The sequence below is a fragment of the Gallus gallus genome, chromosome Z, assembly GCF_016699485.2.
Source record: "Gallus gallus isolate bGalGal1 chromosome Z, bGalGal1.mat.broiler.GRCg7b, whole genome shotgun sequence".
In the NCBI taxonomy this organism is placed as follows: domain Eukaryota; kingdom Metazoa; phylum Chordata; class Aves; order Galliformes; family Phasianidae; genus Gallus; species Gallus gallus.
In genome coordinates this window covers 56,784,733-56,802,047 of record NC_052572.1, presented here as the reverse complement: position 1 = coordinate 56,802,047, position 17,315 = coordinate 56,784,733, and the positions used below count along the sequence as shown (strand labels likewise).

General features: G+C 60.8%; 2 protein-coding genes across 2 annotated transcripts; both read left to right on the top strand.

Annotated features, from left to right (window-relative positions):
• Window positions 1–1,910: 1,910 nt before the first annotated feature.
• On the top strand, window positions 1,911–5,100 carry LOC124417511 (PHD finger protein 7-like). The gene is made up of 9 exons (XM_046905648.1): window positions 1,911–2,568; window positions 2,673–2,794; window positions 3,017–3,108; window positions 3,198–3,299; window positions 3,556–3,680; window positions 3,875–4,025; window positions 4,117–4,249; window positions 4,442–4,550; window positions 4,947–5,100. The coding sequence occupies exons 1-9, from the start codon at window positions 2,507–2,509 to the stop codon at window positions 5,098–5,100; spliced, it is 1,050 nt and encodes a 349-aa protein (XP_046761604.1). The 5' UTR covers window positions 1,911–2,506.
• LOC124417510 (PHD finger protein 7-like) lies at window positions 4,752–11,277 on the top strand. Its single transcript, XM_046905647.1, has 9 exons — window positions 4,752–8,745; window positions 8,850–8,971; window positions 9,194–9,285; window positions 9,375–9,476; window positions 9,733–9,857; window positions 10,052–10,202; window positions 10,294–10,426; window positions 10,619–10,727; window positions 11,124–11,277. Exons 1-9 carry the CDS (start codon window positions 8,684–8,686, stop codon window positions 11,275–11,277), a joined length of 1,050 nt encoding a protein of 349 aa, XP_046761603.1. The 5' UTR covers window positions 4,752–8,683.
• The last annotated feature ends 6,038 nt before the right edge of the window (window positions 11,278–17,315 follow it).

The following is a 17,315-nucleotide window of genomic DNA, read 5'->3' as shown; positions in this document are numbered from 1 at the left end:
ACCAGCTGTCTCGGAGCAAAGTGACCTCTTCCATGCCCATCCAATTCAAAAGGCTTTTCCAGACTGGGCCGTCCTCGAGCAGGGGTAGACATCAGAGCTGCTCTCAGTTGAATAAAGGCTGTTTGGCATTCTGGGTTCCAGTGCAAAATTTCTCCTTCTCCGTTCACAGCTTCATATTCCACCGTCCTCCATCAGTCCGCAGTTTGGTACCCATCATCGACAGCATCCTGCCATCCCTAAGGAAGCTCGCCTTTCCCATTTTGACTTTGGCTCCGGTATTTGACATACGGCCTCCTTGCGCTCACCCCGCGGGCTTTGGTATCCCCGGGGGGGGGTAAAACCAACACGAATCACAGACTGACAAGCTGTTGGTGCTTTCTTCTTGGATACTCTGCCTCCCGCCGAGCTCGGAAAACTGGGGAGACTTGTTGTCACTCGTGTTCTTTCCTCCCTTGCCTCAGCACCTAGAAGGAGTTCATCTGCACCTTGGGCAGTGTAGCTTCCAGCTGTTTGTGCCGCCATCCCTCCGGTTCCTTAGCAAGCTGATTCCAGGATAGCTGGAATGGCTGGCTGGGTGGGCCGAGCGCAACTGGCTGAGGCCCCAGAAGCCCAAGTGCTGGCTGCTGCTCTTTGGTCACAGCAACCCCAGGCAACACCGCAGTGCTGCAGCACCGTGCCCAGGTGCCCAAGAAGGCCCAGGGCATCCCGGCTTGTAGCAAAACGCTGCAGCCAGCAGGAGCAGGCAGCTGATCGTGCCCCCGTAGCCGGCACTGGTGAGGCCGCACCTCAGGTGCTGCATTCTGTACTGGGCCCCCCCCCTCACTACAAGACAGACGTGGAGGCCCTGCAGTGTGTCCGTGGAAGGGCAACGGGGCAGGAAAGAGTCTGGAACAAAAGTCCCATGAGGAGCAGCTGAGGGAAGTGGGATTGTTCAGTGCAGACGAGGCTCGGGGGAGGCCTGAGCACTGCGCATCACTCCCTGTAAGGAGGTTGTAGGGAGGTGGGGGACGGCCTCTTCTCCCAGCTCACAGCGATGGGACGAGAGGGAACGGCCTCAAGTTGCCCCAGGGGAGGTCCCCGTTGGATATGAGGAAGAACACCTCTGCTGAAAGAGCGGTCGGGCACTGGCACTGCTGCGACACCAAGCTGGGAGGGAATGTTGATCTGCCAGAGGGGAGAAGGGCACTACAGAGGGACCTGGATAGACTGGATCGATGGGCCAAGGTCAACGGTATGAGTTCCAGTAGGGCCAAGTGTCGGGTCCTGCATTTTGGTCACAACAACCCCAGCAGCCTTACAGGCTTGGAGAGGAGTGGCTGGAAAGCTGCCTGATGGAAAGGGACCTTGGTGTACTGTTGGACAGTCGGCTGAATATGAGCCAGCAATGTGCCCAGGTGGCCAAGAAGGCCAATGGCGTCCTGGCTGGTGTCAGGAATGGTGTGGTGAGCAGGACGAGGGAAGTCATCCTGCCCTGTACTCGGCATTGGTGAGGCCTCACCTCGAGTACTGTGTTCAGTTTTGGGCACCTCAGTACAAGAAGGACATGGAGGTACCGGAGCAGGTCCAGAGAAGGGCAACGAGGCTGGTGAAGGGCTTGGAAAATCAGCCCTGTGAGGAGAGGCTGAGGGGGCTGCGGCTGCTTAGTCTGGGGAAGAGGAGGCTGAGGGGAGACCTTATTACTCTCTTCCAGTACCTGAAAGGTGCTTACAGTGAGGGCGGGGTAGGTCTCTTCTCACTGGTGACAGGTGACAGGACGAGGGGAAATGGCCTCAAGTTGCGCCAAGGCAAGTTTAGGTTGGACGTTAGGAAACACTTCTTTACAGAAAGGGTTGTTAAACACTGGAATGGGCTCCCCAGGGAGGTGGTTGAGTCACCGTCCCTGCATGTGTTTAAGAGCCGTTTGGATGTGGTGCTCAGAGATATGGTTTAGCGGAGGGCTGTTAGAGTTGGGGTACTGTGGTTAGGATGCGGTTGGACTTGATGATCTTTGAGGTCCTTTCCAACCTGAGTAATTCGATGATTCTATGGTTCTGGGGGAGTCAGCGTCCATGGAGGTGTTCCAGAACCGTGGGGATGTGGCACTGAGGGACGCGGGCAGTGGGCAGCTGGGGGTTGGACGGTGGCACTTGGTGATCTTAGAGGTCTTTGCCAACCAGAGAGATTCTGTGTCATTCTGTGAATGGAGCCATTTATTGCAACGAGAGGTAATCAGCAGCAAACAAGCACAAAGTAAAGCCTCGAGAACATCACGGGAACACGGAAACACTTGACTGGGATACTGATGGAGCCACAGGCCCGGCAGCATTCAGGTGGGGCCAGGAGGCTGGAGGTGTGGCCCAGTGCCTTCAGCAGCACCAACACGCCGGGTTCCTGCGGGGCTGCGTCCGGCACCGGGCCCCTCACTCTGCGCTGGCTGCAGGAGCCGCCGCCCTCCTGCTGGGGTGCCCTCACCCCTGTGACGTGTGATGGCGTCACAGAGGGTGTCAGAGAGTGGCCATTGTGACGCATGGGGTGTGGAGCAGAGCTCAGGCTGCGAGGCTCAGGCGGAGCTCAGTGCGACTTGGTGAGGTGAGCAGGGAGGAAGGGGCTGCCTGAGGCTGCCGAGGGAGGAGGGTTCCCCAGCGCTCGGGGGCCTGAGCTGCGAACTCAGCCTCGTCCCGCTTCTCCCATAGGTTGGCACGTGGAGGAGAAAGCCCAGCACTGTTGGGACAGACACTCTGCGAGTGCTCGCCGTTCGTGCACACGATGTCCAAGGGGACAAAGAAGCCTGCCGGATCATGGAAGCCGGGCGAAAGTAAACTATCCCTGCGTGCTGCTCCCTGCTGCCGGGCACAGGGGTGCCGCTGTTGGGCTGTGGCTGCCTGCTGGCACCGCTGGGCCTGCAGTGCCCCTTCCCCTCCACGGCCTCCGGCCCTGCCCCTCAGCTGGCACGGCCGGCACAGAGCAGCCCCTGGGACAGCCCCCGGGGGCACCTGGCCCCGCAAGGCGCTCACTGCTGTTACTCTCTCCTCTCCAGCATGCGTGCTGTGCGCCCAGGGAGATGCTGACCCAGACATCTACGGGCGCAAACTAATCATCAGTGGGATCTATTTCCACGAGTTCTGTGCGGTGAGTTCCCTCACGGCTCCTTCCACCATCCTCCAGAAGATGGTTCCCTCATTTCTGCCCTAACAAGATCGTGCTCTTCTCCCATACAGGTATTTTCTGGCGGCCTTCTTCAAGAGGCAGCAACACAGATGGAAAGTGCATATTTAGGCCTGGTTGAGATCATATGCATAATCCAGCAGGCAGAGGAGACGGTGAGCACCGGACCGGAACAGGGAGCTTTGTGCCAGGAGAGGCACGGCGAGCTCAGCCGGGTCCCAAGAAAGCAATCCAAGCCCTTCCTACCAGCCCCAGGAGAAAGTCCTGCTCTTGCAGACGAGGCCTGTTCACCAGGCAGCTCTGCAGAGTGCCACCCAGCCCTGCCCGCATGCTGTGCCCTGCCCAGAGGTGCGGGGCCCGCTGCGTAGGCCCTGAGCCTGCTGCTGATGGGGGCCTCTCTGCTCTTTCCAGCTCTGCTTCGTCTGTGGCAAGAGGGGGGCCACCATCACCTGCGCAGAGTCGGGCTGCAACCGCAGCTTCCATCTCCCCTGCGCCTCCAAGGGTGACTGCATCACCCAATACTTTGGAGAGTTCAGGTAAGGGCTGCCAGGTGTTGCTTGTGGGCCTCCAACCCACTTTGGCTGTCAGCACCAGCCAAAGCAGCGAGGAACGCGCTGTGACAGCTCCCAGCAGCCTGACAGAGCCAGAACCAAGGCCTGGGGCTCCTTCCTGCTCCTCTGCCCTCCTCGCAGCACTTCTCACCTTGCCCATCCCTCCCATCTTCCCCCAGGTCGTTCTGCTGCGACCATCATCCGCATCAGGCAGTGGAGACGGCGCCGACGCAGGACACGACCTGCATCATCTGTGTGGAGCCCGTGGGTGACAGCACCATGGTGTGCCCAGCCTGCCAACACGCCTGGTTCCACCGGGCCTGCATCCAGGTAGGAGCCCTCCCCTCGCCCCGTGGGCACGGCAGGCTCTCAGCAGCACCAGGCCCGGCTCACGCTCACGCTGCTTGTGTTTCTGCTGCAGAGACTGGCCCTGCGTCTGGGCATCACTTTGCATTGTCCCCACTGCAAAGATGAGGAAGAATTTTTTGACTACGTGACCGCCATGGGGATCCGTATCCCACGCAGGTTGGTATCCCACTCCTGGTTCTTCAGGCGTGAGTGCACAAGGGCTGTGCCTGCCCTGGGACGGCCCCAGCAGGCCTCGCTCTTTGCTGCCCATGAGCGTTGGCCTCCGCTTCACGGAGAAGCTGGAAATGCGGTTGGGCTGGACGAGCAGGGATGGCCTGGGTCCATCTTACGACAGGGACAGTGGGTGCTCATCAGATTCCTTCCCTTCTCTGGCAGAGGACCAATCTGGGACGACAATTCAGATGTAGAGAACGGAGGCAAGCACAAGCGCTGCAATGCCAGCGAGTGCCGTCACCCACATGGCAGGGAGCGGGCAGAGGAAGAGGGGTGAGTTACCTCAGCAGCCCTCTGGGGCTCTGCGTGGGATCGCAGCCTCACCACAGGCTGGGGCAGCACAGACTGAGCACCAGAGCTGTGCCGGGCACTCCCTGGCTCAGGTCACTTTGTCCTCACGGCCACTACTGGTTTGTTTCCCCAGGCCCTGGCAGCTGCTCCTCTGCAGCTCCTGCACTGCGCGAGGCACCCATCGGCGCTGCTCCTTCTTGAGTCAGGGCACAGCCAGCTGGGAGTGCAACACCTGTGCTGGAGAGGGCACCGGTAAGAGGCAAACAGCCGCGTGCTGCTGGGCTGGGGCCAGGCGAGGCCTTGCTCCACTCCCTTTGGCCCACGAGGGATGGGAGCCTCGGAGTCCCATCCCGCTCACCTTCCCGTCTCCCCTTGCAGCCTCCGGCAGCAGTGTGGACAGAGCTGGCCCCAGCACCGCCAGCCAGCAGGGACTGCCGCCTCTCATAGGCCCCATAACATTGGAGAGCAGCAGCACCTCCAGCACCACCAGCCAGGCACCGTCGGGGCCAGCTCACGTTCCCAAGGTGCCTGAGAGCGGCGTCCCGCGCAACCAGCACAGGATAAAATGGCGGAGAATCTGCACACGTTTACATCGCATTGACGATGAATGGAATGAGCCCCAAGAATGCTGCGGGAGCAGCCGTGCTGCAGCCCTGCTGAGCGTTGAGAGCAGCACCCCAAACTCTGCCAGCCAGCAGGCTTTGCGGTCCACGAGGCACTCCCCCGCAGCTGGCTCCAGCCACCGGCGCAGACAGGGACAGCAGGATCACACAAGAAGCCGCTCTCCGCTGCAGCGCCAGGCCGCAGGTTCCCCGAGCCAGCCCCAAAGGCACCGTGGGAGCAGGCAGGCACCAGCCCTTAGTGATGACAGCGGCACCCACAGACACAGAGGACAAGGAACACCGAGGTCCTCGAGAGTTTCCGCAGCAGCTGCTGGAAGCCGGCCCAGGCAGCCAGGGCGGGCCCGGACTCGAAGCCGCTCGCCTCGTCAACATCGGGATGCGGAGACCCGCAGCCAGCCCCGAAGACGCCGCAGGAGCCGGTCCAGGCGGCGACGGCCAGCCCAGGGGCGAAGCCGCTCCCGGGAACCACGTCGGGCCCGGAATACCAACCGCCGGCCCCACTGATGCTGTAGGAGCAGCCGTGTGCAAGCTCCACTTGCTATCCAAAGTCATCAGAGTCCATCGCAATAAAACACAGTTCCATCATGCCACTGTCGCTTTCATTCTTCTCTGCCTTTCCCGAGGTGGGCAGCTTTAGGGGCTGGAACCACGGGGATCCCTTCCCCCCAGCACCCAACCCATTCCTTCCTCCCCGCAGCCCGGTTCACGCTGAGCTGGGTTCTGGCCCCGCCTCCCGTGGCAGCTGTTGTTACTGGCAGGGGGTGTTTCTGACATCTTGGGGACGTCGCTGTGTTTGGGACATGCAGGCAGCCCCACGGCTGCTGCCAGCTGTGGGGTGGGCCAGGACCCGGGCTTTCCTCCTGCATTCGGGCAGTGCCTCAGGTCTGCTGCCACTGCTCCTCAACGTGACGTCCATTGTATATTTACTTGGTCCAGCTGTCTCGAGAAATAGCCCGCTGGTCTCTTCCTGGATCCAGTGTGTTCTACCAGCTGTCTCGGAGCAAAGTGACCTCTTCCATGCCCATCCAATTCAAAAGGCTTTTCCAGACTGGGCCGTCCTCGAGCAGGGGTAGACATCAGAGCTGCTCTCAGTTGAATAAAGGCTGTTTGGCATTCTGGGTTCCAGTGCAAAATTTCTCCTTCTCCGTTCACAGCTTCATATTCCACCGTCCTCCATCAGTCCGCAGTTTGGTACCCATCATCGACAGCATCCTGCCATCCCTAAGGAAGCTCGCCTTTCCCATTTTGACTTTGGCTCCGGTATTTGACATACGGCCTCCTTGCGCTCACCCCGCGGGCTTTGGTATCCCCGGGGGGGGGGTAAAACCAACACGAATCACAGACTGACAAGCTGTTGGTGCTTTCTTCTTGGATACTCCGCCTCCCGCCGAGCTCGGAAAACTGGGGAGACTTGTTGTCACTCGTGTTCTTTCCTCCCTTGCCTCAGCACCTAGAAGGAGTTCATCTGCACCTTGGGCAGTGTAGCTTCCAGCTGTTTGTGCCGCCATCCCTCCGGTTCCTTAGCAAGCTGATTCCAGGATAGCTGGAATGGCTGGCTGGGTGGGCCGAGCGCAACTGGCTGAGGCCCCAGAAGCCCAAGTGCTGGCTGCTGCTCTTTGGTCACAGCAACCCCAGGCAACACCGCAGTGCTGCAGCACCGTGCCCAGGTGCCCAAGAAGGCCCAGGGCATCCCGGCTTGTAGCAAAACGCTGCAGCCAGCAGGAGCAGGCAGCTGATCGTGCCCCCGTAGCCGGCACTGGTGAGGCCGCACCTCAGGTGCTGCGTTCTGTACTGGGCCCCCCCCCTCACTACAAGACAGACGTGGAGGCCCTGCAGTGTGTCCGTGGAAGGGCAACGGGGCAGGAAAGAGTCTGGAACAAAAGTCCCATGAGGAGCAGCTGAGGGAAGTGGGATTGTTCAGTGCAGACGAGGCTCGGGGGAGGCCTGAGCACTGCGCATCACTCCCTGTAAGGAGGTTGTAGGGAGGTGGGGGACGGCCTCTTCTCCCAGCTCACAGCGATGGGACGAGAGGGAACGGCCTCAAGTTGCCCCAGGGGAGGTCCCCGTTGGATATGAGGAAGAACACCTCTGCTGAAAGAGCGGTCGGGCACTGGCACTGCTGCGACACCAAGCTGGGAGGGAATGTTGATCTGCCAGAGGGGAGAAGGGCACTACAGAGGGACCTGGATAGACTGGATCGATGGGCCAAGGTCAACGGTATGAGTTCCAGTAGGGCCAAGTGTCGGGTCCTGCATTTTGGTCACAACAACCCCAGCAGCCTTACAGGCTTGGAGAGGAGTGGCTGGAAAGCTGCCTGATGGAAAGGGACCTTGGTGTACTGTTGGACAGTCGGCTGAATATGAGCCAGCAGTGTGCCCAGGTGGCCAAGAAGGCCAATGGCGTCCTGGCTGGTGTCAGGAATGGTGTGGTGAGCAGGACGAGGGAAGTCATCCTGCCCTGTACTCGGCATTGGTGAGGCCTCACCTCGAGTACTGTGTTCAGTTTTGGGCACCTCAGTACAAGAAGGACATGGAGGTACCGGAGCAGGTCCAGAGAAGGGCAACGAGGCTGGTGAAGGGCTTGGAAAATCAGCCCTGTGAGGAGAGGCTGAGGGGGCTGCGGCTGCTTAGTCTGGGGAAGAGGAGGCTGAGGGGAGACCTTATTACTCTCTTCCAGTACCTGAAAGGTGCTTACAGTGAGGGCGGGGTAGGTCTCTTCTCACTGGTGACAGGTGACAGGACGAGGGGAAATGGCCTCAAGTTGCGCCAAGGCAAGTTTAGGTTGGACGTTAGGAAACACTTCTTTACAGAAAGGGTTGTTAAACACTGGAATGGGCTCCCCAGGGAGGTGGTTGAGTCACCGTCCCTGCATGTGTTTAAGAGCCGTTTGGATGTGGTGCTCAGAGATATGGTTTAGCGGAGGGCTGTTAGAGTTGGGGTACTGTGGTTAGGATGCGGTTGGACTTGATGATCTTTGAGGTCCTTTCCAACCTGAGTAATTCGATGATTCTATGGTTCTGGGGGAGTCAGCGTCCATGGAGGTGTTCCAGAACCGTGGGGATGTGGCACTGAGGGACGCGGGCAGTGGGCAGCTGGGGGTTGGACGGTGGCACTTGGTGATCTTAGAGGTCTTTGCCAACCAGAGAGATTCTGTGTCATTCTGTGAATGGAGCCATTTATTGCAACGAGAGGTAATCAGCAGCAAACAAGCACAAAGTAAAGCCTCGAGAACATCACGGGAACACGGAAACACTTGACTGGGATACTGATGGAGCCACAGGCCCGGCAGCATTCAGGTGGGGCCAGGAGGCTGGAGGTGTGGCCCAGTGCCTTCAGCAGCACCAACACGCCGGGTTCCTGCGGGGCTGCGTCCGGCACCGGGCCCCTCACTCTGCGCTGGCTGCAGGAGCCGCCGCCCTCCTGCTGGGGTGCCCTCACCCCTGTGACGTGTGATGGCGTCACAGAGGGTGTCAGAGAGTGGCCATTGTGACGCATGGGGTGTGGAGCAGAGCTCAGGCTGCGAGGCTCAGGCGGAGCTCAGTGCGACTTGGTGAGGTGAGCAGGGAGGAAGGGGCTGCCTGAGGCTGCCGAGGGAGGAGGGTTCCCCAGCGCTCGGGGGCCTGAGCTGCGAACTCAGCCTCGTCCCGCTTCTCCCATAGGTTGGCACGTGGAGGAGAAAGCCCAGCACTGTTGGGACAGACACTCTGCGAGTGCTCGCCGTTCGTGCACACGATGTCCAAGGGGACAAAGAAGCCTGCCGGATCATGGAAGCCGGGCGAAAGTAAACTATCCCTGCGTGCTGCTCCCTGCTGCCGGGCACAGGGGTGCCGCTGTTGGGCTGTGGCTGCCTGCTGGCACCGCTGGGCCTGCAGTGCCCCTTCCCCTCCACGGCCTCCGGCCCTGCCCCTCAGCTGGCACGGCCGGCACAGAGCAGCCCCTGGGACAGCCCCCGGGGGCACCTGGCCCCGCAAGGCGCTCACTGCTGTTACTCTCTCCTCTCCAGCATGCGTGCTGTGCGCCCAGGGAGATGCTGACCCAGACATCTACGGGCGCAAACTAATCATCAGTGGGATCTATTTCCACGAGTTCTGTGCGGTGAGTTCCCTCACGGCTCCTTCCACCATCCTCCAGAAGATGGTTCCCTCATTTCTGCCCTAACAAGATCGTGCTCTTCTCCCATACAGGTATTTTCTGGCGGCCTTCTTCAAGAGGCAGCAACACAGATGGAAAGTGCATATTTAGGCCTGGTTGAGATCATATGCATAATCCAGCAGGCAGAGGAGACGGTGAGCACCGGACCGGAACAGGGAGCTTTGTGCCAGGAGAGGCACGGCGAGCTCAGCCGGGTCCCAAGAAAGCAATCCAAGCCCTTCCTACCAGCCCCAGGAGAAAGTCCTGCTCTTGCAGACGAGGCCTGTTCACCAGGCAGCTCTGCAGAGTGCCACCCAGCCCTGCCCGCATGCTGTGCCCTGCCCAGAGGTGCGGGGCCCGCTGCGTAGGCCCTGAGCCTGCTGCTGATGGGGGCCTCTCTGCTCTTTCCAGCTCTGCTTCGTCTGTGGCAAGAGGGGGGCCACCATCACCTGCGCAGAGTCGGGCTGCAACCGCAGCTTCCATCTCCCCTGCGCCTCCAAGGGTGACTGCATCACCCAATACTTTGGAGAGTTCAGGTAAGGGCTGCCAGGTGTTGCTTGTGGGCCTCCAACCCACTTTGGCTGTCAGCACCAGCCAAAGCAGCGAGGAACGCGCTGTGACAGCTCCCAGCAGCCTGACAGAGCCAGAACCAAGGCCTGGGGCTCCTTCCTGCTCCTCTGCCCTCCTCGCAGCACTTCTCACCTTGCCCATCCCTCCCATCTTCCCCCAGGTCGTTCTGCTGCGACCATCATCCGCATCAGGCAGTGGAGACGGCGCCGACGCAGGACACGACCTGCATCATCTGTGTGGAGCCCGTGGGTGACAGCACCATGGTGTGCCCAGCCTGCCAACACGCCTGGTTCCACCGGGCCTGCATCCAGGTAGGAGCCCTCCCCTCGCCCCGTGGGCACGGCAGGCTCTCAGCAGCACCAGGCCCGGCTCACGCTCACGCTGCTTGTGTTTCTGCTGCAGAGACTGGCCCTGCGTCTGGGCATCACTTTGCATTGTCCCCACTGCAAAGATGAGGAAGAATTTTTTGACTACGTGACCGCCATGGGGATCCGTATCCCACGCAGGTTGGTATCCCACTCCTGGTTCTTCAGGCGTGAGTGCACAAGGGCTGTGCCTGCCCTGGGACGGCCCCAGCAGGCCTCGCTCTTTGCTGCCCATGAGCGTTGGCCTCCGCTTCACGGAGAAGCTGGAAATGCGGTTGGGCTGGACGAGCAGGGATGGCCTGGGTCCATCTTACGACAGGGACAGTGGGTGCTCATCAGATTCCTTCCCTTCTCTGGCAGAGGACCAATCTGGGACGACAATTCAGATGTAGAGAACGGAGGCAAGCACAAGCGCTGCAATGCCAGCGAGTGCCGTCACCCACATGGCAGGGAGCGGGCAGAGGAAGAGGGGTGAGTTACCTCAGCAGCCCTCTGGGGCTCTGCGTGGGATCGCAGCCTCACCACAGGCTGGGGCAGCACAGACTGAGCACCAGAGCTGTGCCGGGCACTCCCTGGCTCAGGTCACTTTGTCCTCACGGCCACTACTGGTTTGTTTCCCCAGGCCCTGGCAGCTGCTCCTCTGCAGCTCCTGCACTGCGCGAGGCACCCATCGGCGCTGCTCCTTCTTGAGTCAGGGCACAGCCAGCTGGGAGTGCAACGCCTGTGCTGGAGAGGGCACCGGTAAGAGGCAAACAGCCGCGTGCTGCTGGGCTGGGGCCAGGCGAGGCCTTGCTCCACTCCCTTTGGCCCACGAGGGATGGGAGCCTCGGAGTCCCATCCCGCTCACCTTCCCGTCTCCCCTTGCAGCCTCCGGCAGCAGTGTGGACAGAGCTGGCCCCAGCACCGCCAGCCAGCAGGGACTGCCGCCTCTCATAGGCCCCATAACATTGGAGAGCAGCAGCACCTCCAGCACCACCAGCCAGGCACCGTCGGGGCCAGCTCACGTTCCCAAGGTGCCTGAGAGCGGCGTCCCGCGCAACCAGCACAGGATAAAATGGCGGAGAATCTGCACACGTTTACATCGCATTGACGATGAATGGAATGAGCCCCAAGAATGCTGCGGGAGCAGCCGTGCTGCAGCCCTGCTGAGCGTTGAGAGCAGCACCCCAAACTCTGCCAGCCAGCAGGCTTTGCGGTCCACGAGGCACTCCCCCGCAGCTGGCTCCAGCCACCGGCGCAGACAGGGACAGCAGGATCACACAAGAAGCCGCTCTCCGCTGCAGCGCCAGGCCGCAGGTTCCCCGAGCCAGCCCCAAAGGCACCGTGGGAGCAGGCAGGCACCAGCCCTTAGTGATGACAGCGGCACCCACAGACACAGAGGACAAGGAACACCGAGGTCCTCGAGAGTTTCCGCAGCAGCTGCTGGAAGCCGGCCCAGGCAGCCAGGGCGGGCCCGGACTCGAAGCCGCTCGCCTCGTCAACATCGGGATGCGGAGACCCGCAGCCAGCCCCGAAGACGCCGCAGGAGCCGGTCCAGGCGGCGACGGCCAGCCCAGGGGCGAAGCCGCTCCCGGGAACCACGTCGGGCCCGGAATACCAACCGCCGGCCCCACTGATGCTGTAGGAGCAGCCGTGTGCAAGCTCCACTTGCTATCCAAAGTCATCAGAGTCCATCGCAATAAAACACAGTTCCATCATGCCACTGTCGCTTTCATTCTTCTCTGCCTTTCCCGAGGTGGGCAGCTTTAGGGGCTGGAACCACGGGGATCCCTTCCCCCCAGCACCCAACCCATTCCTTCCTCCCCGCAGCCCGGTTCACGCTGAGCTGGGTTCTGGCCCCGCCTCCCGTGGCAGCTGTTGTTACTGGCAGGGGGTGTTTCTGACATCTTGGGGACGTCGCTGTGTTTGGGACATGCAGGCAGCCCCACGGCTGCTGCCAGCTGTGGGGTGGGCCAGGACCCGGGCTTTCCTCCTGCATTCGGGCAGTGCCTCAGGTCTGCTGCCACTGCTCCTCAACGTGACGTCCATTGTATATTTACTTGGTCCAGCTGTCTCGAGAAATAGCCCGCTGGTCTCTTCCTGGATCCAGTGTGTTCTACCAGCTGTCTCGGAGCAAAGTGACCTCTTCCATGCCCATCCAATTCAAAAGGCTTTTCCAGACTGGGCCGTCCTCGAGCAGGGGTAGACATCAGAGCTGCTCTCAGTTGAATAAAGGCTGTTTGGCATTCTGGGTTCCAGTGCAAAATTTCTCCTTCTCCGTTCACAGCTTCATATTCCACCGTCCTCCATCAGTCCGCAGTTTGGTACCCATCATCGACAGCATCCTGCCATCCCTAAGGAAGCTCGCCTTTCCCATTTTGACTTTGGCTCCGGTATTTGACATACGGCCTCCTTGCGCTCACCCCGCGGGCTTTGGTATCCCCGGGGGGGGGGTAAAACCAACACGAATCACAGACTGACAAGCTGTTGGTGCTTTCTTCTTGGATACTCCGCCTCCCGCCGAGCTCGGAAAACTGGGGAGACTTGTTGTCACTCGTGTTCTTTCCTCCCTTGCCTCAGCACCTAGAAGGAGTTCATCTGCACCTTGGGCAGTGTAGCTTCCAGCTGTTTGTGCCGCCATCCCTCCGGTTCCTTAGCAAGCTGATTCCAGGATAGCTGGAATGGCTGGCTGGGTGGGCCGAGCGCAACTGGCTGAGGCCCCAGAAGCCCAAGTGCTGGCTGCTGCTCTTTGGTCACAGCAACCCCAGGCAACACCGCAGTGCTGCAGCACCGTGCCCAGGTGCCCAAGAAGGCCCAGGGCATCCCGGCTTGTAGCAAAACGCTGCAGCCAGCAGGAGCAGGCAGCTGATCGTGCCCCCGTAGCCGGCACTGGTGAGGCCGCACCTCAGGTGCTGCGTTCTGTACTGGGCCCCCCCCCCTCACTACAAGACAGACGTGGAGGCCCTGCAGTGTGTCCGTGGAAGGGCAACGGGGCAGGAAAGAGTCTGGAACAAAAGTCCCATGAGGAGCAGCTGAGGGAAGTGGGATTGTTCAGTGCAGACGAGGCTCGGGGGAGGCCTGAGCACTGCGCATCACTCCCTGTAAGGAGGTTGTAGGGAGGTGGGGGACGGCCTCTTCTCCCAGCTCACAGCGATGGGACGAGAGGGAACGGCCTCAAGTTGCCCCAGGGGAGGTCCCCGTTGGATATGAGGAAGAACACCTCTGCTGAAAGAGCGGTCGGGCACTGGCACTGCTGCGACACCAAGCTGGGAGGGAATGTTGATCTGCCAGAGGGGAGAAGGGCACTACAGAGGGACCTGGATAGACTGGATCGATGGGCCAAGGTCAACGGTATGAGTTCCAGTAGGGCCAAGTGTCGGGTCCTGCATTTTGGTCACAACAACCCCAGCAGCCTTACAGGCTTGGAGAGGAGTGGCTGGAAAGCTGCCTGATGGAAAGGGACCTTGGTGTACTGTTGGACAGTCGGCTGAATATGAGCCAGCAGTGTGCCCAGGTGGCCAAGAAGGCCAATGGCGTCCTGGCTGGTGTCAGGAATGGTGTGGTGAGCAGGACGAGGGAAGTCATCCTGCCCTGTACTCGGCATTGGTGAGGCCTCACCTCGAGTACTGTGTTCAGTTTTGGGCACCTCAGTACAAGAAGGACATGGAGGTACCGGAGCAGGTCCAGAGAAGGGCAACGAGGCTGGTGAAGGGCTTGGAAAATCAGCCCTGTGAGGAGAGGCTGAGGGGGCTGCGGCTGCTTAGTCTGGGGAAGAGGAGGCTGAGGGGAGACCTTATTACTCTCTTCCAGTACCTGAAAGGTGCTTACAGTGAGGGCGGGGTAGGTCTCTTCTCACTGGTGACAGGTGACAGGACGAGGGGAAATGGCCTCAAGTTGCGCCAAGGCAAGTTTAGGTTGGACGTTAGGAAACACTTCTTTACAGAAAGGGTTGTTAAACACTGGAATGGGCTCCCCAGGGAGGTGGTTGAGTCACCGTCCCTGCATGTGTTTAAGAGCCGTTTGGATGTGGTGCTCAGAGATATGGTTTAGCGGAGGGCTGTTAGAGTTGGGGTACTGTGGTTAGGATGCGGTTGGACTTGATGATCTTTGAGGTCCTTTCCAACCTGAGTAATTCGATGATTCTATGGTTCTGGGGGAGTCAGCGTCCATGGAGGTGTTCCAGAACCGTGGGGATGTGGCACTGAGGGACGCGGGCAGTGGGCAGCTGGGGGTTGGACGGTGGCACTTGGTGATCTTAGAGGTCTTTGCCAACCAGAGAGATTCTGTGTCATTCTGTGAATGGAGCCATTTATTGCAACGAGAGGTAATCAGCAGCAAACAAGCACAAAGTAAAGCCTCGAGAACATCACGGGAACACGGAAACACTTGACTGGGATACTGATGGAGCCACAGGCCCGGCAGCATTCAGGTGGGGCCAGGAGGCTGGAGGTGTGGCCCAGTGCCTTCAGCAGCACCAACACGCCGGGTTCCTGCGGGGCTGCGTCCGGCACCGGGCCCCTCACTCTGCGCTGGCTGCAGGAGCCGCCGCCCTCCTGCTGGGGTGCCCTCACCCCTGTGACGTGTGATGGCGTCACAGAGGGTGTCAGAGAGTGGCCATTGTGACGCATGGGGTGTGGAGCAGAGCTCAGGCTGCGAGGCTCAGGCGGAGCTCAGTGCGACTTGGTGAGGTGAGCAGGGAGGAAGGGGCTGCCTGAGGCTGCCGAGGGAGGAGGGTTCCCCAGCGCTCGGGGGCCTGAGCTGCGAACTCAGCCTCGTCCCGCTTCTCCCATAGGTTGGCACGTGGAGGAGAAAGCCCAGCACTGTTGGGACAGACACTCTGCGAGTGCTCGCCGTTCGTGCACACGATGTCCAAGGGGACAAAGAAGCCTGCCGGATCATGGAAGCCGGGCGAAAGTAAACTATCCCTGCGTGCTGCTCCCTGCTGCCGGGCACAGGGGTGCCGCTGTTGGGCTGTGGCTGCCTGCTGGCACCGCTGGGCCTGCAGTGCCCCTTCCCCTCCACGGCCTCCGGCCCTGCCCCTCAGCTGGCACGGCCGGCACAGAGCAGCCCCTGGGACAGCCCCCGGGGGCACCTGGCCCCGCAAGGCGCTCACTGCTGTTACTCTCTCCTCTCCAGCATGCGTGCTGTGCGCCCAGGGAGATGCTGACCCAGACATCTACGGGCGCAAACTAATCATCAGTGGGATCTATTTCCACGAGTTCTGTGCGGTGAGTTCCCTCACGGCTCCTTCCACCATCCTCCAGAAGATGGTTCCCTCATTTCTGCCCTAACAAGATCGTGCTCTTCTCCCATACAGGTATTTTCTGGCGGCCTTCTTCAAGAGGCAGCAACACAGATGGAAAGTGCATATTTAGGCCTGGTTGAGATCATATGCATAATCCAGCAGGCAGAGGAGACGGTGAGCACCGGACCGGAACAGGGAGCTTTGTGCCAGGAGAGGCACGGCGAGCTCAGCCGGGTCCCAAGAAAGCAATCCAAGCCCTTCCTACCAGCCCCAGGAGAAAGTCCTGCTCTTGCAGACGAGGCCTGTTCACCAGGCAGCTCTGCAGAGTGCCACCCAGCCCTGCCCGCATGCTGTGCCCTGCCCAGAGGTGCGGGGCCCGCTGCGTAGGCCCTGAGCCTGCTGCTGATGGGGGCCTCTCTGCTCTTTCCAGCTCTGCTTCGTCTGTGGCAAGAGGGGGGCCACCATCACCTGCGCAGAGTCGGGCTGCAACCGCAGCTTCCATCTCCCCTGCGCCTCCAAGGGTGACTGCATCACCCAATACTTTGGAGAGTTCAGGTAAGGGCTGCCAGGTGTTGCTTGTGGGCCTCCAACCCACTTTGGCTGTCAGCACCAGCCAAAGCAGCGAGGAACGCGCTGTGACAGCTCCCAGCAGCCTGACAGAGCCAGAACCAAGGCCTGGGGCTCCTTCCTGCTCCTCTGCCCTCCTCGCAGCACTTCTCACCTTGCCCATCCCTCCCATCTTCCCCCAGGTCGTTCTGCTGCGACCATCATCCGCATCAGGCAGTGGAGACGGCGCCGACGCAGGACACGACCTGCATCATCTGTGTGGAGCCCGTGGGTGACAGCACCATGGTGTGCCCAGCCTGCCAACACGCCTGGTTCCACCGGGCCTGCATCCAGGTAGGAGCCCTCCCCTCGCCCCGTGGGCACGGCAGGCTCTCAGCAGCACCAGGCCCGGCTCACGCTCACGCTGCTTGTGTTTCTGCTGCAGAGACTGGCCCTGCGTCTGGGCATCACTTTGCATTGTCCCCACTGCAAAGATGAGGAAGAATTTTTTGACTACGTGACCGCCATGGGGATCCGTATCCCACGCAGGTTGGTATCCCACTCCTGGTTCTTCAGGCGTGAGTGCACAAGGGCTGTGCCTGCCCTGGGACGGCCCCAGCAGGCCTCGCTCTTTGCTGCCCATGAGCGTTGGCCTCCGCTTCACGGAGAAGCTGGAAATGCGGTTGGGCTGGACGAGCAGGGATGGCCTGGGTCCATCTTACGACAGGGACAGTGGGTGCTCATCAGATTCCTTCCCTTCTCTGGCAGAGGACCAATCTGGGACGACAATTCAGATGTAGAGAACGGAGGCAAGCACAAGCGCTGCAATGCCAGCGAGTGCCGTCACCCACATGGCAGGGAGCGGGCAGAGGAAGAGGGGTGAGTTACCTCAGCAGCCCTCTGGGGCTCTGCGTGGGATCGCAGCCTCACCACAGGCTGGGGCAGCACAGACTGAGCACCAGAGCTGTGCCGGGCACTCCCTGGCTCAGGTCACTTTGTCCTCACGGCCACTACTGGTTTGTTTCCCCAGGCCCTGGCAGCTGCTCCTCTGCAGCTCCTGCACTGCGCGAGGCACCCATCGGCGCTGCTCCTTCTTGAGTCAGGGCACAGCCAGCTGGGAGTGCAACACCTGTGCTGGAGAGGGCACCGGTAAGAGGCAAACAGCCGCGTGCTGCTGGGCTGGGGCCAGGCGAGGCCTTGCTCCACTCCCTTTGGCCCACGAGGGATGGGAGCCTCGGAGTCCCATCCCGCTCACCTTCCCGTCTCCCCTTGCAGCCTCCGGCAGCAGT